Source organism: Mytilus trossulus, chromosome 5, assembly GCF_036588685.1.
Source record: "Mytilus trossulus isolate FHL-02 chromosome 5, PNRI_Mtr1.1.1.hap1, whole genome shotgun sequence".
Taxonomy (NCBI): Eukaryota; Metazoa; Mollusca; class Bivalvia; order Mytilida; family Mytilidae; genus Mytilus; species Mytilus trossulus.
Window position 1 is genome coordinate 76,878,948 of NC_086377.1, and position 24,166 is coordinate 76,903,113.

The 24,166-nt window shown below is 31.9% G+C and overlaps 1 protein-coding gene across 1 annotated transcript in view; it reads left to right on the forward strand.

Moving 5' to 3' along the window:
• The window catches only part of LOC134718321 (uncharacterized), a 92,593-nt gene extending 71,154 nt beyond the window's left edge, over positions 1-21,439 (forward strand). Inside the window, exons 12-20 of the mRNA XM_063580815.1 lie at positions 2,087-2,193; positions 3,304-3,757; positions 4,377-5,149; positions 5,845-5,875; positions 6,802-7,073; positions 10,527-10,554; positions 14,369-14,695; positions 18,640-18,930; positions 19,980-21,439. Of these exons, the coding sequence (XP_063436885.1) occupies positions 2,087-2,193; positions 3,304-3,757; positions 4,377-5,149; positions 5,845-5,875; positions 6,802-7,073; positions 10,527-10,554; positions 14,369-14,695; positions 18,640-18,930; positions 19,980-20,314 (2,618 nt within the window). The 3' untranslated portion in view covers positions 20,315-21,439. The remainder of the gene's footprint in view (positions 1-2,086; positions 2,194-3,303; positions 3,758-4,376; positions 5,150-5,844; positions 5,876-6,801; positions 7,074-10,526; positions 10,555-14,368; positions 14,696-18,639; positions 18,931-19,979) is intronic.
• Positions 21,440-24,166: the final 2,727 nt, after the last annotated feature.

Below are 24,166 nucleotides of genomic sequence, written 5' to 3' on the forward strand. Positions count from 1 at the left end.
CCAACCGTTCAGGGTTCAAGCTCTGCGGTCGTATAAAGCTGCGCCCTGCGGATCATCTGGTTGATTTATATTATTTTCAAATAATGCAATTCCAGAGTTACAGAACTTTGTTCACTTCATACTTTAGTATGATTGAATCTGTATTAAAGGACATGCATCGTTAGAAACCCACTTATCAGCATCTCCATTTATTGCATCAAGTTAAACTTTTCTATGTAATGCAACCTTCTTAGAACTGATTGAAATTATTCCGGAAAAATAAGATTTTTTTTAGCTTTTAGTTTTGACTTCTTAAAAAAACTAATTTTGAAAAAAAATGTGGTCTACTTTTCAACAATACTACCTGGCTTTAAATGTCTGTTGTACAGTCCGGGGACACAGTCATCATCCTTTGATTTTCTTTCTCTACAAATAGAGTCCCTCATGTGACAATGTATAACTTGCAATTTTTTTTTCTTACACCATCGAGATTTATTTCCTTATATTTTATGCCTAAAAAAGTAAATACAGTTGGAATTACTTGTCAAATATGGACATGAATTTGCATACAACCGCACACATTTGTTGGGATCATATAATGCTATTATGTCGTCGTCCGTCGACACATTTACGAGTTTGACTGTCCCTTTGGTATCTTTCGTCCCTCTTTTAGTTTCCAGACAATAAATTTAGTTTTAAGTGAACGTATCACTATGAAATTTTACAATTATATTCAATATTACAAAAGGAAGGATGATTTGGGGTTTAGAGTACCAACAGTTTAGGATTTAGGGGCCAAAAAGGGACCAACAAACAAGCATGTTTGTAGTTTCAGGAGAATAACTTGTGTGTCAGTGTACGGATCGATGTGGCATTGTACCACAAGGTTCCATATCACAAAGGGATTGAGTTTGGTGGTAATTGCCCAAATCATGCAGGAATTAGCTGCAAAAAAGGGGGACAAAAACAAGCAATGTTTGTAGTTTCAAGACAATAAGGGAAGGCTGGGATTGAGTTTGGGGGTATTGTCTCAAAGTGTGGGGGAGGGGCAATATTTGGAGGGGGGATTTTTTTCCCCAATTTTTTTAAAGGGGTCATATCTATTTTTATTTCAAAAAAATTTGAAAATTTTTAAGAATAGATTTTTAAGGTCTTTTACCGCAATTATTTTGTGTCAGAAACCTATATTTATTTCAAAAATTTGAACTCAATCGAAATTCAGACAGCATCAAGCTTAAAGAGGTCCTAATTTGCCTCAACTGTTCACGGTTCGACCTCTACGGTCGTATTAGACTGCGCTCAGTAAGCATTTAATTTGGTAATGTAGGGATTTTGTCCATTTTGAAAAGGCCAATAATTAGTATATCTGAGGCTGTTACACTGAATTATAGACCCTCTTAACCTCAAATTGTCCACATATTGAGTTAGAGCTGGTGGATATTTCTATAATTTATCATAATTTGTCCCAAAAGTGGTACATTATACTATATAAATCTTTTTTGGATAGAGCAGGTGTGATTTTTTTAATTTGAATTGTTTTGTTTAAAAGAAATGCACCACGAAATAACTGTGTTCTCGGCCATAAATGATAATTAAAAAAAAACCAAGCCAGCGATTAGAACAAACACACAATCCAAGGGCTATTCCATAAAATCTTGCACAGGACCGCAACTTGAACTTGCCATCATTTTAGTGGTGTGAAATATTAGTTTGTATACGTTTTAATTGTATGCAGGCCTAAAGCATTGTTTACCTTGTAATATGCCTTCCTTTAACTATCCTGTGTTAATGAAATAGTCTGAAGAACAAATACAACAATTTAGAATGAACATATATTCAGAAACAGTTGTCACTTTTTGACAGAGAATCCAATTTAAAGGAAGACTATTACCATGCAGCTGTTTAAATATTAGGTTCATAAAGTATTAATACTTTATCAACCTCATTTATTTAAACAGCAATTCAGCCAGTTTTTTTTTTAAATAAGGGGTTAACAAGACAAAAGACAATGAGATTGTAAAAGTGTAGTATCACAAATATGAAAAATGCAGAATGCATATACTTGTTTATACTTTTTTTTATGACAGATTTTGATTTTATTTTGTAGTATTCTTGCAGTATTGGGTCAATTCCATCCTGACCTATTGTAAGGTTGTATATGCAGGCATTCCAAAGATTTTGTTTGTTGCCACTCACAAAGACAAAGTACCATTGGTGAGTGATCTTATGTTAGAAATATAGTAGTTAGTCATTGCCATTTGAAACACTTGAATAATGTGTAAAAACTGCTTACATAATGATAATATGCCGATATGTCTTAACTTGACCAAACTTCGTGTAAAGCTACACTTTTGAAAGAACAAGATCCTAATTGATTGGTGTGTAATAGACTTAAGATCAGATTACAGGGCCTATAACTAGAGTAGACTATATGAAGAACCACTTATAGATAAGAAAAATGATATTCGGTTTGCGTTTGTTTTAATATTCAAAAGTAAAATCACAAAAATACTGAACTCAGAGGAAAATCAATTTGGAAAGTCCATAATCACATGGCAAAATAAAAAAACAAAACGCATCAAAAACGAATGGACAAGAACTGTCATATTCCTGACTTGGTACAGGCATTTTCAAATGTAGAAGATTTTCATGAAGATTCTTTGCCGTGTCACTCTCGGTCATGGTCTTTTCACTTTAAACAATTGCTCAGTTTAAATTGTTAAAGTTTGTATTTTCTTGGCCGTGTCACTCTCGGGCATAGTCTATTGATGTAAGTCCCCAAAATATTTGAAATTCCAAAACGTAATACAAATGTTGATGAGTTGATGAAATCAAAAATCTGGACAGGGAATGCATTAGGACGATTCATGCTTTGTTTTAAAATAATTATAATTTTTATCAACAAAAAATTGAACTATAACAATATCCATATGTTCATGCAAATACCCTCTTGACCTGTTTTAGATGTATTGCCAACTTATTAAATGTGACTTATTTGTTTACTTATGTTTCTATACTAGGTAGGTAAAGTGAATTACCAAACACAAATATAAATAGCTAGTGTTTCTTTCAAAAGACCCTTTTCATTTTATTCCCCTTGGAATGTAAGATTTAACAACTGATAACAGTTTCAGTCTGTTATCTTTGAAAGTATAAGATCTAGGTTAAAAGTGTAAAATTGACCTATAAGAGAAGATGTATGTCATTTGAAAATTTGAGATTGTAGTACGTGTTGGAATATTCCACCATTGAAGATGCATATAAATCACCAGGTGTGCGATGCAGTATCAGTGTATTATTTTGTCAACTTTTTATGTTGAACAGGAGAATATTGCGACCAGACGTGAAGAGCTTTACAGAGGAATTGAGGAATTGTTTAAAGACCACGAGGGAAAACATCATCTGGTCCTTAGACCTCTAATATTTGTCAATGCCAAAGATCAAGCCGACCCAGAAATAGAAGTTCTGAAGAAAACAATAACAGAACTAACATTCGACCACCAATGCTGGGGTGAAAGGATGCCGAATGCATGTGTTCCACTGGAGCTTGAGATCGCTGAACTAGTGGCAGAAGGAAAGCAAATAATGTCATTGGCTGAAGTTAAAGAATTAAATGCTATCAGCGAGGTGTCTGTCCTGTCTCCTGAGCAGTTGACCGATTTTCTACATTATCAACATTCTCTAGGGAAAATTGTCTATTTTGACACACCACAGCTAAGAGATAATGTTATCATCAGTCCCCTTCTTATGGTGGAAGTTATGAGATCTTTTATTACTGGTGTGTAAATATTTTCATTGAGTTATAATTAAATTGCTGGTAAAAAACATACCAAAATATTGTTTACCAGCCAATAATAGCACTAGGGACTGTTAAATGGTGCCCTTAACTAATCTTTAAGTTGGTTTTTCAGAACTTTTTATTATACAATTAGTAAAAAATTATAAATTTTAGTATTCACAGTTTCAATACTTTTTAAATTATAGCTAATTATTTTATTATGCTGTGAAACTTTGGAGAGAATAACAGTTTTAACTTATGTTTTGTAAAATCATAATGGAAAATTATGATAAAAAAACATTTTTTTTTTAAACTGAAACTGAAACGTAATAGCTTAAAAGGTATAGGTATAACTATAAAACTTCATGGTTTATAAACATAGTATAAATTTTAAAGTGTAACATTTTTCCACAATGAGAAACGATTCAATTTTGATCATCAAATGCCTTGATTAAGGAAAGATAATTTGTTCTAAAATAGAACATGTTATAGAATTATTAAGATAAGATTATTTTCCTTTGCTGATCAAGGTGAGCAACATAGCTTCCATAGATACATTTTAATATAAGTATATTTTTGACTTTAATTTCAAGTCTTAAGATTGATTTTATTTTTATAGATGTTGAATTCTGGCCAAAAGAAGATAACACAAGAAAAACCTTCAAAAAGATGTCTGAAAATGGAATGATACAAAAATTAGACCTCTACCAGATTTGGGAGCAAGAAGAATTTTGTCAGATATTACTCTTTAAAGAGTACATATTTGATATGCTGATACACCTTGATATCGTATCTGAACAGCGTAGATATGATACAAAAACAGGAAGTCGGCTACCAGTAGAACACTTCTTTGTACCCTGTATGCTTACCCAAAGAAATGATACAGATTTCTTGTCACAAGAATGTACACCAGAGAGGACTGTTAGTTTGGCCTTTGTTTTTAACGGAACCGTTGTTCCTCCAGCTTTACCGAATCGTCTCATTTGCGCATGTCTCAGTATGTGGACATTGAAGCAATACCGTGGAAGGAAACTTATGTTTTCTGGGTTTGTTGGGTTATCAGTTGATAAAGAGCATGATATCGTTGTCTGTGTAGAAGGAAATAAGATATTATTGCACCTAGTCCACAAGTGCTCCAAGGGTTTGATAATACCTGATATAGCCACCAGTGTCCGGGATTGTTTGTTTGTTACTTTAGAGAGAATCTCCGAATTTTATCAGTTTTCCATCCATTGTAAAGCCAGCAGCAAGTTACCCTTCCACACCGAGTATTCATGCTCGAAATTAAACTGTTTCACTTCAGAAAATAAGATGGCTTCCGAAACTGAGGAATCTCTTTGTGAACACGGAGAAAACATTAAAAATAACTGGAGTATTTGGAACAAGAAAAGGGTATGTAAATAATTTTAGGTACATCATTGCGAGAAATTTAAAATTGATTTCTAAGCCTGAACAAATGTCGCCAAGTTCCCTTATTGCATAAGATAGGTACTATATTTGCATTATATGTTAGACATTCAATCTTGCAACTCTATATAAAAAATAAGATATGATATATGAATGTATGATTGTCAACGTAACAACTCTCCACCATAAACCACATGACGTAAAATTCAGCACCTATAGGTCGCTGTGAGGCCTTCAACAATGAACAAAATATATGCCACATATCAAGCTCTTAAAGTTGTTTATGTTGTTATGTTAAAATGATCATACATTCAGAGACAAATTTATATCTGTACCAACTTGTTGATGTTGGTATGATAGTAAACTAAACAGCAAAGGACAAATGTATTAGACAGAGAAGCAAATGGATGCTAATGTTGCTATGACACCTCTTTGTTTAAACCTCTTTTTTTGTAAGGTAGAGGAGTGGATTAATATTTATAATATTTACCTGACTTTGGTTGTAGTAACTATCAGTATTTGTCAATATTGTATTTTTTTATTATGTGTCATTAATTTTTTGTCATTAGTTTCACACATTTTACAAAATGAAATGTTTTTTTGGGGACCGACAAGCAAGTAGGTTGTTTACATGGAATTATACAAATACTTGGATTGTAGAGTTATTTTCTATTTTACAGGAACAAAAGCAGTGTGATGCTAATTGTCCAGGTAAATGTATCATTAATCTCTCTGCACTTCCATATTATTGACCAGAGTTAACATTTAACTTATTAAAATATCCAATTTAATTACAATCTCATGACATAAAACCATGCTACTGATTTGCCATAATTGTGATAAAGCTTAAACAATAAATAATGATTTTTCACATATTTCAGATTGGAACAACCGTGGAAAAGTAATAATGTTTTACCATCTGAGTTTACAATTACCAAAGATACATGTATTAGAAACTTTTAATTTAAAATATATGATTTGCAATTTTAGTTAGGATTAATTGCTGTAAATTACTAAAATGTATCCTATATGTCTTATGAGTAAATTGTCTAGGATTGCTGTCAACAGATAAAATATGTGCTATATTTAAGATAATACATTTAGGTGTATTTTGTGAACATAGGTTCGAAGAAATTAGAATTAGATTACTGCATATGTTGATTATATTGTGTACCCATTAACTTCCAATGCTGAATAGTTATCTCATCTTATCTCAGTATATTAACGTACTTTTTTATACCCCACCTACGATATTATGTTTTCTGGTCTGTGCATCTGTTCGTCCGTCTGTCTGTTCGTCCGTCTGTCTGTCCGTTCGTCCGTCAAACGAAATTAAACTTTTGACTCCAATTTCATGGTCCACTGAACATAGAAAATGAAAGTGTATGTTTCAGGTTAAAGTTTTTGGTCAAGGTAGTTTTTGATGAAGTTGAAGTCCAATCAACTTGAAACTTAGTACACAAAAAGTCATGATCCTTATGATATTATCTTTCTAATTTTAATGCCTTATTATATTTTTTATCCAATTTCATGGTCCATTGAACATGGAAAATGATAGTGCGAGTGGGGCATTCGTGTACTTTGGACACATTCTTGTTTACAATTCATACATGTATGTGTTTTGAAATTCGTTTTAGGTTTGAGTGAAGATGCATTATCTCAGATCCCAAGTAACACAGAGTTGCTTCGTCTGTCTAATCATTGTGAGGCACATATGCTACATGAATTGGCTCTCCATCTTGGAATGGACGAGATGGTATGGAGTGATATGGTAGAGAATTACCCAACAAATACACAGATGGTTAAATTTTTGACGCTTATTCATTTGAAAGAGAATAATGAAATCAGTTTCGCAAAAATGGACAACGGATTGAGAGAAATGGAAGTAACAACACATAAATTATGTGTGGTAAGTAATTACTACAATGGACTGATGCAATTGTATTTATCTTTTCATATATTTCTTTAACTGGCATATGGTGTGGTTTTATTGTGAACTTGTCTGTTCTGTAGTGTTCTTCTGACCTTGACCTAAAATATCATTGGAAAAAACCAAGACTTAATAGAGACATGTATGCAATATCATATTAAGTTAAAGATTCTATTTTGTTTTGAAGTTGTGAATCTTTCAATTTAACTTCAGTGTTCACTTTATTTGCTTCTTATGATCTTATGAATTTTGATATGATTCTCTATCATTACATACTGCCATCAGGTTTTTGTCGATCCTGCGAAAGTGAAACATAGCGATCATAGAATCCGGTGTTGGCGTCGGCGGCGTCAGCATTTGGGTTGAATCTGTAGTTTTATTAGATTTGGACAGAAGCCAAAATATTGTATCAAGAGCAAATTGATAAGGTCCTTAAATGGCCCCTATTTCTGGCTAAAATTTATAATTAGGATTAATTGACCAATACAAAAATGAATCATAGCTTATACAATGACAATATCGAAAATATAACTTTTTTTTTTAATTTACGTACTAGCGCTCTGTTCATGACGTCACAAATAGCAATCGTTTTGATTTTCTACGAAAACTCATTGCAAATGGATAAGGCTTTTATAGCTAACTATGCGGTATGGGCTTTGCTCATTGTTGAAGGCCTTACGGTGACCTATAGTTGTTAATGTTTGTGTCATTTTGGTCTCTTTAGGACAGTTGTCTAATTGACAACCATACCACATCTTCTTTTAAGATCATAGGCGTCGAAAAAAAATATGTTAGCTTAATCTTTGTCACGGCATTTTACATATCTGACACACATATTTAGTTTGTCGACGCCAGCACTCTATGTTTCCTAGGCATTAATTTGGTTAAAATCAATACGATTTTGTCAAATTTTGCAAAAGTCCCTGTTTCTGACCTAATTGAGATTTGAAAATTAACGCTTCAGAATACTACTTTGACAAAATACTTCTATTTAACTTCCTACTTTTCATCAACTGAAAATAGTTATCAAAGGTACCAGGATTATAATTTAGTACGCCAGACGCGCGTTTCATCTACATAAGACTCATCAGTGACGCGCATATCAAAAATATTTATAAAGCCAAATAAGTACAAAGTTGAAGAGCATTGAGGATCCAAAATTCCCAAAAGTTGTGCCAAATCGGCTAAGGTAATCTATGCCTGGCATCAGAAAATCCTTAGTTTTTCCAAAATTTTAAAGTTTTGTAAACAGGAAATTTATAAAAATTACCATATTATTGATATTCATGTCAACACCGAAATGTTGACTACTGGGATGGTGATACCCTCGGGGACGAAAGGTCCACCAGCAGTGGCATCGACCCAGTTGTGTAAATAGTTATCAAAGGTACAAGGATTATAATTAAGTACGCCAGACGCGCGTTCGTCTACATAAGACTCATCAGTGACGCTCATATCACAATATTTATAAAGCCAAACAAGTACAAAGTTGAAGAGCAGTGGCATCGACCCAGTGGTGTAAATAGTTATCAAAGGTACAAGGATTATAATTAAGTACGCCAGACGCGCGTTCGTCTACATAAGACTCATCAGTGACGCTCATATCACAATATTTATAAAGCCAAACAAGTACAAAGTTGAAGAGCAGTGGCATCGACCCAGTGGTGTAAATAGTTATCAAAGGTACCAGGATTATAATTACATTTGTTATCCTGCAGTGTCTATTTTGTTTACCCTTGTTTAACTATATTTCCCTAGTGTTCACTTATCTGTTTTGACCTATTTGACATGTTTGAGATTTAAAAATCAACGCTTCGGAATATTACTTTGACAAAAAAACTTCTATTTAACTTCCTACTTTTCATCAACTTAAAACATTTGTTATCCTGCAGTGTCATTCTATTTTGTTTACCCTTGTAACTCTATTTCTTAAGTGTTTACTTATCGAGAAAGTTCTTATACTATACATGTTATATAACCAAACACTTTTATTTATGTTATTGTGGAATTTGTAATTTAGTATCTACTATTTTTTCTTTTTTTTTACGTCTTTGCTACATTAATTTGAATGAAAATTTCATGAAACTTAACATAGTTGTTTCTTATGATGGTCAAACGATCTTTATACTTTTTGGTGAAAAATAGGGGGTTTATCCATGTCGCACCGTATCTCAAAAACCATTAATGATTATTGCTTAAAACTTCACACACTTCTTAGTTATATTAACATAAAGATCTGTATACTTTTTGAAGATGATTCAAAATTTTATTTCAGAGTTAATGAGTTTTTTGTAAAAAAAAAAGTGGGGTTTTCACATGGTGCACCGTATCTCAGAAACTATTATGATTATTGCATAAAACTTCACACACAAGACGACGAGCATATCATGCGCTCGTGGCACAACTGTTTATTAAATTTGTCTTTGAATATGGTACTTTTGTTATACTTTTTTACTTTGATCTTTGATAAGGTTAAGATTATATGATATCAATCTTTGAGAAAACTCTTCAAATAACAGACTCACAACATGGTCAACATAAATCAAGATAAGTAAGTGAGGCGAGACATTTCAGCGTGTTGTGTTATGATTGGAAAGGATGAGATGGTTAAGTTTTTAAATGGACATTAGTTGTCAAATTTAGGCTCACCAATTTGACTCAAATTCTCATATTTGATTTAAATTTACAAACATGTATATCCAAATTACAAAAACTTTACAATAAATAATTAAAATGCATATACTTTAAAATATATGTTAGCTTTTCGTGTGTATTCTAGTCTAATTAATCATTGAGATGACCTCCTAAGACTGCTGACGGTCATATAACCAGATATAAACATATGAATGTATCAACAACACAATTATTTATTTTGTAAAAAATATTTTCGTACTCCATGTTAAACTTACAGCACAATTGTTTTTATTTACCTGTATACATTATTTAATTTGGCGGCATTTTGTCCAATTTTATTATTGTCTTTCTGATATAGTTTTACATCTTACACCCTATTTTATTAATTTTGTAATTTCATTGTGTCAAAGATTAAATTTAGTCGTTCAGTGTATGTTCACTTGTTTCTGTTAATATGTCTTCTGATTGAGTTAAGCCATTGCAATTGATATTTTATAGTGTGTCTATGTTTAAGTTGAACACGCCTAGTACATGTGTAACTCATTTCTAGCTAAAGGATAAATTGAAGGTCACATAAATACGGATTCAATTAGTTTAAGTATTGAATGTGGGTATTGATCATGTTGATCATAGCTAATGCCCTTAACAATGAATAATTTGAACATTTCTTTTGCATCTAATATGGGCCCTTTACTTCTGTCATAACTGTATGACCTTGTTTTCAGATAGCAAAGATCAATGACAGATTGAAATCACGACCCTGAAATAAATTGATGTTAACAATTATCATATTTTCAGGTACGTCGAAGAAAACAAGTGAAATCTGGTAAGTATTTTGATATCTAAAGGTCTTAATATGACATAATAAAAAAGGCTTTTGTCTTAAAAAGTAAAATCACAAAAATACTGAACTTAGAGAAAAATGTTCGGAAAGTCAATAATCACATGGCAAAATCAAATAACAAAACGCGTCAAAAACGAATGGACAAGAACTGTCATATTCCTGACTTGGTACAGGCATTTTCAAATGTAGAAAATGGTGGATTAAACCTGGTTTTATATGTATCGTATCAATCATAAATATTATGCTTACCTTATAATTAAGGGTAGATTATTTAACAATTTGTCATCTTGATTCCTCTTTACATAACTGTGCAGCTTGGATTTTTCACATTTCATGGGATTGACCAGTAATTATAATGTTATTATCTTTATAAATAAAGGTAACAGTAGTAGACCGCTGTTCAAAAGTCATTAATCAATTGAGAGAAAACAAATCCGGATTAAAAACTTAAACCGAGGGAAAAGTATCAACTATAAGAGGAAAACAAATCCGGATTAAAAATTAAAACCGAGGGAAAAGTATCAACTATAAGAGGAAAACAAATCCGGATTAAAAATTAAAACCGAGGGAAAAGTATCAACTATAAGAGGAATACAAATCCGGAATTAAAAACTAAAACCGAGGGAAAAGCATCAACTATAAGAGGAAAACAAATCCCGATTAAAAACTAAAACCGAGGGAAAAGCATCAACTATAAGAGGAAAACATATCCGGATTAAAAACTAAAACCTAGGGAAAAGCATCAACTATAAGAGGAAAACAAATCCGGATTAGAAACTAAAACCGAGGGAAAAGCATCAACTATAAGAGGAAAACAAATCCGGATTAAAAACTAAAACCGAGGGAAAAGCATCAACTATAAGAGGAAAACAAATCCGGATTAAAAACTAAAACCGAGGGAAAAGCATCAACTATAAGAGGAAAACAACGAAACAACAAAACACTGAAGTGCAACAAAAAACAAAAGACAATGCAACATACACAGAAACGAACTATGAGATCAGAACTGCCATATTCCTGACTTGGTATAGGACATTTATCATATTGTTATGTATCTTGTTTGATTACAAAGCAGTAAGCACATACCTTCGAATTATAATTAATCCCTTTGGAGATGTTTGGCTGTTTGTGTAATAACAAAGCAGTATAAGAGCATTCTTTCAAAATTCAATCACTCTCTTTATCTTTCATGCGGGATTTGGGTTTAAAATTGAAAAGTCATGACTGCCTCCCTGAATTTATTCCAATTTTAAGAGGGGCACTAAGTGCAATGATAAAATGACTTTTTTGTAGTCCCATTTTCATATCCTTATACTTTCATATAGCCGATGTGAGCAATTCTTACAGTTTGAGTCATTTGCAAGTCGGTCATCCAAAATTAGCAATATGTATTGGTTTTTTTACCTCATTTTCAGAATCTACTTTTACAGTCGACGCCAAACAAAGTGAACATAAACTTTTTTTTTCAACCGCAAAAAAATGTGCGGTCGTATATTGGTATCACGTCATCGTCGTCCGAAAAAGGATGGTTTCCGGATAATAATTTTAATATAAGTAAATAGAAATCCATAAAATTATAACACAATGTTTATAACAACAAAAGGAAGGTTGGGATTGATTCAGGGGTTATGGTCATATCGGTTTAGGAATTGGGGGCCAAAAAGGGCCCAACACATACATTTATCTAGTTTCAGGACAATAAGTTGTGTATAAGTATTTAATTTACTCTGAAATTGTACCACAATGTTCATACCATAAAGTAGAAGGTTGGGATTTCTTTTAAGGGTTATTGGGCAAACAGTCTAGGAATTCGGGGACAATAACTTATGTTCTACTATATGAATCTCTCTGACATTGTACCACAAGTTTCCTTGTAATGAAGGGCAGGTTTGGTGTCAGTTTGGAGTTAATATCCCTGATCATTTAGGAAAAAGGGGCCAACAAGGGCAGAAATGAAGCATTTTTCTAGTTTACTAACAATAACTTGTGGTAAAGTGTATGCATTTCTCTCATATTATACCACAAGGTTTCTTACTACAAAGGAAAGACTGGAATTCAGTTTTGGGGTTCTTACTCCAAGTAGGGTTTCAATTAGTGAGGGGCCAAAAAAGGGGCCTAAATAAGCATTTTGTAGTTTTAAGTCAATAACCTGTGTTTAAGTGTATAAATCTCTCTGAAACTATACCATAAGTTTCCATACTACAAAGGGATGGTTATAGGGGATAATGTATCAAATCATTAAGCAATTGGGCAAACAGGGTGAAGCAAGGGTTTTTCTTGTTAAAGGACAATTTAGACAATCTTAAAGCAGTGTAAAGGAGGTAATCCAATTCCAATTAAAATTTAACGAATACTGTTATATCTATGTTTGATTACTTGATTACCTCCCTTACACTGCTTGAAAATTATGTTAAATGAATAGATAATTGTCTTGAGATGTACATGTGTAGCTGTAAATTTATTTTTAGAAGTTATTGTTAATTAATATTAATTTTAACCATGACTAAGTTATTTTATATTTTAATACTTCATGATGTATTTAAATGAGTAGTTATTGTTGCAAACATAATTAGAAATTGGAATTGAGTTTTTTTTGGAATAAGGGATTTAGAGAGGTGATAAAAAAATGGGGAGGGATTGTGGTAAAAATTTTCTCATTTCAGATTTCCAAAATTAATAAGAATTTTCCTTCAAATGTTTATTTTGGAGGGGATTTATATTCAACAGCTTAGTGTATTGCTCAAAGTTCATCAGTCCACATTCATTATGTGTCAGAAACCTTTGCTGTGTCAACTTTTTGATCACAATTCAAATTCAGAGCTGTATCAAGCTTGAATGTTGTGTCCATACTTGCCCCAACTGTTCAGTGTTCGACCTCTGCGGTTATATGAAGCTGCTCCCTGCAGAGCATCTGGTTTTGAATTGTTTTACCTGTGGAAATTAACTACGATGAACTTTATCTGTGTCATTGACTAATTACTTTGCCAGTCGTCTACTTTTATCACGATCGTCACCTCGTCAGAAAGTATTGAACCAATTTCAACAAAACTTAGAGTGAATATTCCTCTGAGAATGCAGCATAAATGTTGTTCTGTTATGGCTAGACATAGAACATACGATTACAATGATTTGTTTTGTCTTATAGCCCTATTAGATTATTAGATTATAGTAGATAGAAAAAAACCTGTAACATTTGGGAAAGGGTTTTACCAATTTTCCGAAACTTAGAAGCTTAGTCATTTTAAACACAAACATATAAACTTAGCAAGTGAATGAAATGCCATTAATAAAGGCAACAGTAGTATACCGCTGTTCAAAAATCATAAATCCATGGACAAAAAACAAAATAATAACCATTGATTTTTAATGCTCTCTTAAATGCTGATCAATACCCTTCAAGAATTACCCAGTAGACCCTAATGAGAATTGGGATGAGAAAATAATTATAAGTTTGAGGTCAAATATAGGGAATAAAGAACATACCCTTGAATAATTATAGATGGAATAAAATGGTCCTCTTTCCAGTTTCAGCTATGGTCTCCTTTCAAGAGAGCATGAATTGAATGCAAATGCTTAATCATGTTAATACAATAAAAATATTTGATTTGTAGCACCAGCTGGAAAATTAATGCAAAGTTTTAACCTTTAGTTCTCACAAGATTAACACACATTTAACTGTCGAGGTTAAACAATATTCCATTATTTTAAAAAGCATTTAGGGGAACACTGCAATTTGAGTCTTTAATTAGTTTTGACAAATTCTCTGTAGATATATTTTATTTCTTATTCCATTTAGGTATTCCTGACGATGTTCTAGACTGTATTCCATCAGACGAAATTTTAGATAGATTAGCACCGCTGGTTGGCAATATAGTTCTTCAACTAGGAATAGAACTTGGACTTTCTGTAGAAGAGATAGAGAGTATTAAAGAGAAACGTGATCGTGATTTGACAGCACAGAATAAGGAAGTCTTGTTTGCATGGAGGAAAGACAGAACAGTGAAACCTACAATACGGGTACTTGAGCAAGTTTTTGTAGATATTGGTAAAGGAGCAAGGTGTTTAAAGGAGGTTGTAAAGGACGTTGATCCCAATACACTTAAAGCAGTAGAAATTGTTACAGGTAATACTATATGAAGGGTGTGAGTTAATAAAAAAACTACTGTGTAAATCAGTTATTCAGTACAGGAAATATGTATTTCCTAGGTTGATCATGTTTATAACAGAAATATATAAAGTCAGTGCAAAAATAGGTTTGCCTTTTATTTTACAATGCCCCTGTCGTTATGTTTGTTGAATGAAATTACATACAATCAGGCAAATATCTAAAACACAGCTGGTCTTTTGTACATCACCATATGGTTAAGCAAAAATCTCTTCTCTACCGCCATTGGCTGACCTATTAAGTTATTGTCCAACCAGACCTTTGTCACTAATTGCCTAATACTTTGCTCAATAACGTAAAGTGATGACAGCTTCGAAAACACTTGCTGCAGGAAAAAGTAGAAAAAAAAATCCAAAACAGAAAGATTCATAAACTGGAAGGGTATATGTTGTCAACCGTCCATTCCATACTGATAATTTTACATGATGATTCTTTCTGAACTTATTGACATCAATATAATATACTGACATGTTTTGTATTTCCTCTTATCCTCTGAAAACTTCAGATAGGCAACCACTCGGTTTTACTTTGCGGTGTTATAATTGTTAAAATTGATAATATATCTCTCAGGTATTGGTTTTTTGGTATATCGGAATGACCAATACAAAATGCATGTTCATTGCAATACAAAAGTATTGGTTAAGAGGTAAACAGTTAATTACCATGTGACTTTCAATTATGCAATGTCTACTTTATATATATTACAGTAAATAGGTGAAATTAGGAATTAAATGTAATTACTAAACAATTCAGTAAATACCTGTAATTACTAATCAATTACATTAGACTTGACACAGTTGCATGTCTTTCGTTCACAACCTGTTTTGCGTGCACACGTTGCAAATCCCTGCCAATCTCCGACTGACTGTAGACACCCTGCTTTCCTAACTTTTAACTCCAACTATTGCTGAGAACGTGAATAAATTCCTAGAGACAGATCCATTTAAAATTCCATCGTTTGAGCAAAGCTTAAATTATTCATTTGTCTGTTCATGTTCCAAAACTAAACAGAAAAGACTTCTTGGATTCCCACGTCCTCTATCAATACTAGGAATGGGAAAAGTTACGTTATACCTGACATAAACAGGGCGCAAAATTTAGATGCTCCGGACAAGCATCTTTTCCGCTTTCTTTGATAAGTTTGAGGCACTTGTATGGTATCCCCGTTGATGCATTCTGAAGGGATACAAATGTCACAACAGGACTGTAATGTTGAGTTTGTCTGATTATATACAAAACATTTAATGCATTCGTGTTCATATTGTAAGCTATGCAACTCATATGGATAGTGATCTTATAAGGAGTAACTTTGAGCTTGTGGTATCAAGATCTCATGTAATGAGGCTTCTACTTCAGAGATTGGATTATAATCATCTGTTGTCTTTTTTTTTATTTATTTTTTTATTTTCAAACAAACATGCTTAATCTGCTGATTATATTGTTCAGCATCTCCTTTGGTTTAAAACTCGATCACATTTTTCATTCTACAAAAACTCTTCTGTAAATATGTTTTTTTCATCTACCATTTTCAACAATTAATTGATAGATTTTCATCCCCGCTTTCCCCTCTGGAATCGTCCCGCCCCGATTTTTTTTATTTTTTGTAAAATTTACGATTTCCGAATTTTGTTAATTTCTGTTACCGGTAACCGTCAATAATTTCTTTCAATTCAAAACTTCCTGTTTCAAATTTCGGTTTTCATATTTCTTGTTTCGAGTACTTTAAAACGATTATGTTGATATGTTCTGCTGCTCAATGATGACAATATCATCAACTGAGAATAGAGATAATTTACCAGAAGAGCATGACATATTATGGTTACGAGTAATACGCTGTGTCGAAGAACGCAAATTGCGATATGTCACAAATATGAATTTTCTGTCATTAGAAAACCGTGGATTTTTTTTATAATTTATTGACTTTGTGTCATCAATTTTGGGCTGTGAATGATTTATAAAGCGAAAGAATCGTGGAACACATTGGTACAAAAACTAAACTGATTAAAGAAATTGACACAAGCACGAACTTGTTAGATCTATGACCGTAATTTGAGTTCAAAAATTCGACAAACATACACATTGTGTTATAGAAAGCCCTTAAATTTACCCATGGTTATTGTAGTTGTTGAAAAACACCAAACACCCTCTGTCCCAATACCAATAAAAGAACAGGTTGAGAACAAACCCTCTATATGATTATTATACCTGTAAAGAGGGATAATCCTTCTTTAGATAGGGGTATTTTTGTTTAGACTGGATTTAAATAAAAAAAATAGGGCAGAATGGCATTTTCTACTTATTATGGCAGTAACCTGTAACAGTTGATGCACCAATTGATGTACTTAATTTAATATACAAATGCCCAGTTTGCTGCTTATCTGACTAAATATACAATCTATTGTTCACCATGATTGAAAGCTGTGATGATCAGGTAAATGCCACTCACTTATGTCTCACTGTACAGAATTTCTATTGTTAGATTTAACATAAAATTTAAAGGTCAACTATTCCTTTTTTTGTTGATCAGGTGTTCAGATAGGTATACAATTGATTGCAAGTTCTGTTACTTTAGCAGAAAACTGGTTATCTCAATTTTTAGTAAAGTGCATATGTTGATGCATATAATGCTATAGATTATAGCTAATATAACTAGAAAATACCATTCTGCCCTAATTTGCCCAAATGAATCCAGTGTAAACAAAAAAAAACTCTATAGAGGGATACTTTTATCTTTATCTCTCTAAAGATGGATTATCCATTTATACAGGTTACTGTATAATCACCAACCTGTTAAACAACTTCATGGTTTACATGAATAATTATATTGGCTTCTTGCATTAGAATCTAAAAAATACCAACCCTACTATTTCCAACAGTGTTTAGTTTTCATTTCATGCATAATACTTGTGTTGCATACCAAGGCATTTGCATCATTTTATGGGGACTACAAATCATTGCTTAGACAGCAAAATAAATTTGGATTTGGTATTCAAAGAGAGAATTTCTTCATCATTTTACTGTTTATTAAAAATAGGTTTCTAAAGTAGCAATTCACCGTTTCAGAATCTTAAGAATTCTGGGTATTATTTTCAAAAGCGTACACCAAAACGTTGTGATTGGTTAAAAACCTCCTAAACAATTGAAATTCAACCAATGGCGTAAAGTTATTTTCATTTTGGTGTACGAACAACAAGATTACCGAGAGTCCTTTAGATTCTGAAAAGGCAAATTACATGTACAACAGTGGTTGCCAATCAGAGATATATATTTAAGAATTTGAAAAATTATGTACCATTCTTTATACATGTATATACATGTACATGATATAAGCTAATTATAACACTTGCATATATATTAAGTTCACGTCACAAGATGGTTTCATATTAAATAAAACTAAAAAAATAAAATCCTCCCACCCGCCTCATTTTTTTTCAAAACTTTGGATGAAAATCTTATTAATTTCAGTTGGCCTTAACATCAAGGTATATTATAGAATGGTCACTTTTTCATACTACAACATTATTTTAACAGTTAGTAAATAGATGTAAAATTTCATTTGAAATTTAGTGATTTCTGGTAATAACTGGACATTTTCAGGAATTACTTGTATTTACAAGTGCATCAGTAATTACATATAATTCCTAAATTTTAGTATTTACGAGTAATTCCTAATTTCACCTATTTACTGTAACATATATATACCTAATTACTTTAAATTTCGAATGAAATTCAAATTGATTTAATCTTTGTATACATTTCATGGCAGTTTTCTTATATAAAATAATATGTTTTTGGCAACAACATTTTATAACCAAAATAATGTAAGATAATTGAAAGCATTGTTTTATTTGATGATCCTCTAAACTTCATTTTGGCTAATAAACCGATCTGCTCATTTACAGATAGAATCAGAGAAAACGAAAACAGAATCATACAGGACATACAAACCAGCCAAATTTTAGATCATATGATGACACATCTGGTGATATCAGTAGATGACAGACGTCGTATTGAACAACATGCTGGACAAGATGATCAGAACAAAGCATTGCTGGATATTGTGACCAAAATGAGAGAACCTGCTTACAGTGTGTTTGTTGATGGATTACGTATTTATGGATACGAAGATATCGCTAATGATTTGAAATGTGATTTCAGTCCAAGTCCAACATCAGCATCAGCGGAAAATGAAGGTATGTCTGAAGGGTTTATTATAAACACAAACAAAGAAGGATTTTTACTGAAAACATTTTTAAATCTTGTTATATATTCATTCAAAATAGATATAATGTATTTGATTCTAAAGACTATTTACCAGATCATTTGCGTCGTATTTAATTTATCATAAGTATACTACTTTTCTTGCATACCAAAGTAGGTCACTGGTATATATCGTGAGTCTTTCAGGACGAATTTCAGTTTGTGTTAAGTAACTATGATCTTAGACATTGTACCATTGAGTAATTATGATCTCAGGCATTGAAATCAAGATTCTTTTCTACAGTTATAATGAAGTCACAGTTCATTAAGTACCTGTTACGAATCAGGCAAATATGACCTCAGATGAATTTCGCTTCTCAGATCCAACTTTAGAAAAGAATAGTGAACATATTTAATGCAAAGGCATTAGTTTTGGTCAACTATGAAAAAAATCAAAGTGAGATAAAATAGAATAACAAACAAATTGACAATTAACTATAAATTGTGAATATGTATGTTTACCAGCTCTGTTTAAAATGTCAAACGCTTATCATATGTGTTTGATAAATTCAGAGCATACATCTCAATTTGTTTGAAGAAATGTAAGATCTATCAATTCTACATTATATGTGGTTATTCAATTTATTCATGAGACATTTGATTTAAGAAAAGGGTGAATAAAACCAAAACAGTAGAAGGGCCACACACCTGAAAAGTACTAAAAATGGCCAAATCCATCCAATGCCAACTTTGCCCGAATGAGTTGAAACCTTAGTTTCTGCATAATTTTAAAATTTATAAACGGTAAATTTAAGAAGTGTTTGTTTTAAATCATGTGAGTAGCAAAGTACTGAATACTAAGCTAATGATACTCTAGGGGACATATAATCCACCAGCAGAGGTATCGACCAAGTGATGTAAAAAAAATGAAAACACGTTATAAATTTCATGTGGTCCAAATCGCTTCTCTGAATTTAACCTCGTCTTTAGTCATAAAAGGTCAATAGCACTATCTTAAGAATTTTTTTTTTGTATTTTGTAGGCTTATCAGTTTGGAATTTTCCATTATATAAAGTTCGTCTACAAAAGAACTACCTCAAGGTCATCACTGATATACAACACGAGAACATAGTAGATCATCTAATATCAAAAGAGGTATTGTTAGTTGATGATGGGAAGAAGATAGAATCTGGTAAAACCCCACAGGAAAAGAACAGGAATTTAATGGACATGCTGTTGCGTAAAAATGAACAGGGATTTAATGAATTTATCAAAGCCCTACGAAAAGACTCAATTTATGCAGATCTAGCAGATCAAATAGAGAAGACAGAAGTTACTAGCACAGATATGGCAACCCTTCATAAATGCTCAAAATAAAAGAAAAACTGTATACAACAAGTTATAGACAGCTAAGACACACACATGTAAACAATGAATAGAAGAAGGTATTGTCAATCCAATGTTCAATGATTTGGTCACTTAAACCGCTAAGACAAACACATGTAAACAATGAATAGAAGGAGGTATTGTCAATCCTATGATCAATGATTTGGTCACTTAAACCATCAAAGTGAATGAATAACAATATATTATTGATAACAATATTTTATATTAAACATATGTCATGTGTGAGTGTCATGCTTGGCAAGGAAAAAGATAAAATATGTACCCCTTTTACGAGTATTCATTCCTGTAAACACAAATCCCCCTACGAGTGTTCGTTCCATAACAGATATGTTAATTATGAAGAAGTCATGACATATTCTATATTCATATAAAATAATTTTAATGTATCTTAATATAATTATTGGGAACCAGTAATTGGAAAGTTCATATGCACTACTGTTTTTTCAAAGGTCAAAACATATGGCTGTGCGGCATATTTTCAACATTTATATGCCTCAAACTTCCAAGAATTTAAACCTATACGAAAGTTATGTACTTCCTCTTACTTAACATTTGGTCCTTCTCAGAATTTAATTTGGCCGCTATCCATGTGTATTCATACTGGTAAAGTTCCCAAGATGTGTCTCTTTGAGATGAAACATAGATATCATATCTGGGAACCAGTAGGTAAACAAAACATCTATCAATAGTATATATCCCAAAAGAGGCGTGGTTTGTGAAACAGCTGTTTTTACAAAGTGCAACCTAAAGGAAATGTCATAACTTTATACAATATACTATATGTACTATTTTGATAAATTTTGAATAAATTTTGAATAACCTACATAGCTGCAATTAGGTTATTATCAATTTCATTTCAATCATAATTATGTATGTTAATCTCTTAAAGCTGTTAAAGGTTACCTTAATAGTCAAGTTAGGTCTACATTTTAAGTCTAATGAATGATAAAGTATGCACATATGAAATAACTAATTCAGTGTACATTTGTAAATAAATAAGCCTATTCATAAATATGCTCTTATTATGTAAATATAGTTGTTGCTAAGATAACATGGTATTTCACAACGATATGCTCTTATTATGTAAATATAGTTGTTGCTAACATAACATGGTATTTCACAACGATATGCTCTTATTATGTAAATATAGTTGTTGCTATCATAACATGGTATTTCACAACGATATGCTCTTATTATGTAAATATAGTTGTTGCTAAGATAACATGGTATTTCACAACGATATGCTCTTATTATGTAAATATAGTTGTTGCTAACATAACATGGTATTTCACAACGATATGCTCTTATTATGTAAATATAGTTGTTGCTAACATAACATGGTATTTCACAACGATATGCTCTTATTATGTAAATATAGTTGTTGCTAACATAACATGGTATTTCACAACGATATGCTCTTATTACATGTATTATGTAAATATAGTTGTTGCTAACATAACATGGTATTTCACAACGATATGCTCTTATTATGTAAATATAGTTGTTGCTAACATAACATGGTATTTCACAACGATATGCTCTTATTATGAAAATATAATTGTTGCTAACATAACATGGTATTTCACAACGATATGCTCTTATTATGTAAATATAATTGTTGCTAACATAACATGGTATATTTCACAACAATATGCTCTTATTATGTAAATATAATTGTTGCTAACATAACATGGTATTTCACAACGATATGCTCTTATTATGTAAATATAGTTGTTGCTAACATAACATGGTATTTCACAACGATATGCTCTTATTATGTAAATATAGTTGTTGCTAACATAACATGGTATTTCACAACGATATGCTCTTATTATGTAAATATAGTTGTTGCTAACATAACATTGTATTTCACAACGATATGATCTTATTATGTAAATATAGTTGTTGCTAACATAACATGGTATTTCACAACGATATGCTCTTATTATGTAAATATAGTTGTTGCTAACATAACATTGTATTTCACAACGATATGTTCTTATTATGTAAATATAGTTGTTGCTAACATAACATTGTATTTCACAACGATATGCTCTTATTATGTAAATATAGTTGTTGCTAACATAACATGGTATTTCACAACGAATGTTTTTGACATCTGTTCTGTCAAATGAACTTATCTTTCATCCATCAGAAAAAAGGATTTTAAATCTAAACAGATCAGTGATAATTGTTTGGTTATATTATATTTTCAAATAGTTGAGAACATATCAAATGTCAAAAAACATTTGAAAACCTACTACCAAGCAAATGTTTGGCCTCTTTCAAGTAAGAATCTCTGCACCATGTGTTGTTTAGTGGTGATTTAGCGCAATGCTATACAACTTTCTGCTTGATTTGCCTTTTTAACATTTTTTTTATCGTCACTGATGAGTCTTTTGCTAAAGTTCTTCAGAAGATACCAAGACCTTGTTGATACATTTTCCACTGCATAAATAATACATGATGGTCTTGAAGTATAAATTTTAGTCACTGACGTTGCTTATCATCCTAATAACGTGATGTAGTGTTCTTTTATTTGTCTTTGTTAATTACTTTTACTGTTTAGCCCTTTTTTTGGTAATACCCTTTTGGAATCTTTAGGTGTGGCTCAGTACTTAAACATCCCGCCATTGTCTTATTGTGCTATGGTCATTTTTGTATTATTGTATATGTTTGCCTATGTGCTTTGGTCTATATGCCATTTTGTTTTTCTTTGTTGACATATTTGTTCATTTTTTTTTTATAGTAATTAAGATTATAACACAATGCCGACTGATGTACCCCTATTTTTGACATTTAAATTGTTATCTATCATGTCTGTTTGTTTTGTTCACACATTGTGGTTAATATAATGGAATTTTAGGGAACTGTCATACAAGTGAGAGGTAAATCTAAAATAAACCCAGGTTTACTCCACCATTCTCTACATCAGGAAATGCCTCAACCAAGTCAGGAATATGACAGTTGTTTCACATCGTTTGATGTGTTTGAGCTTTCAATTTTGCCATTTGATAAGGGAATTTCTCATTTTGAATTTTTCCTGGTTTTTCTGATATTTCACTTTTTTATAAACGAGGAATACAATGACGTTCACAATGATAAGCCTGGAATTTTTTATGATTTTTGTTCATGTTGCACGTGTGTTTAATTTAAAGGAGTCAAGTGTGTAAAATTTAAATTTCAATATTCATTGTCAGTTTTACAAAATTTATCCCCCTTTTCCTTTTATCACCAATATCAAAATTTGTATATAAAAATAAGGAGATTTGAAATGATTGCCAATTAAACAACTATCCACCAAAGTTCAAATAAAGTGGAGGTAAGCAAGTATAGGCAACTGTACGGGCTTCAACAGTGAGAAAAACCCATACCGTAAAGTCGGCTATAAAAGGCCCCAACATGACAAATATGAAACAACTCAATTGAGAAAACGTACGACCTAATTTATGGCAAAACAATTTATGAAAAACAAATTTGACAGACTTATACCAACGACAAACACTGAACTACAGGCCCCTGACTTGCGACAGGCACATACAGAATCTGGCGGGGTTAAACTTATTTATGAACCCTCAACCCTCCCCTAACCTGGAACAGTGTTTCATAGTGATTTCATTGTCTTCAGTTTATTCCTTTATTCCATTATTAACTATTTCTATTGATTTTATGTGAACATGTTTATACATTCTATAATATTTAATATTGATTATGTTTTGTCAAAAATTATTTTGCAACAATCATAGTCCGATTTCATGCTTGATAATTTTCTCCTTGTAATCACTCCATACGTGTATAAAAAAATCTCAAGCATGATTTGTC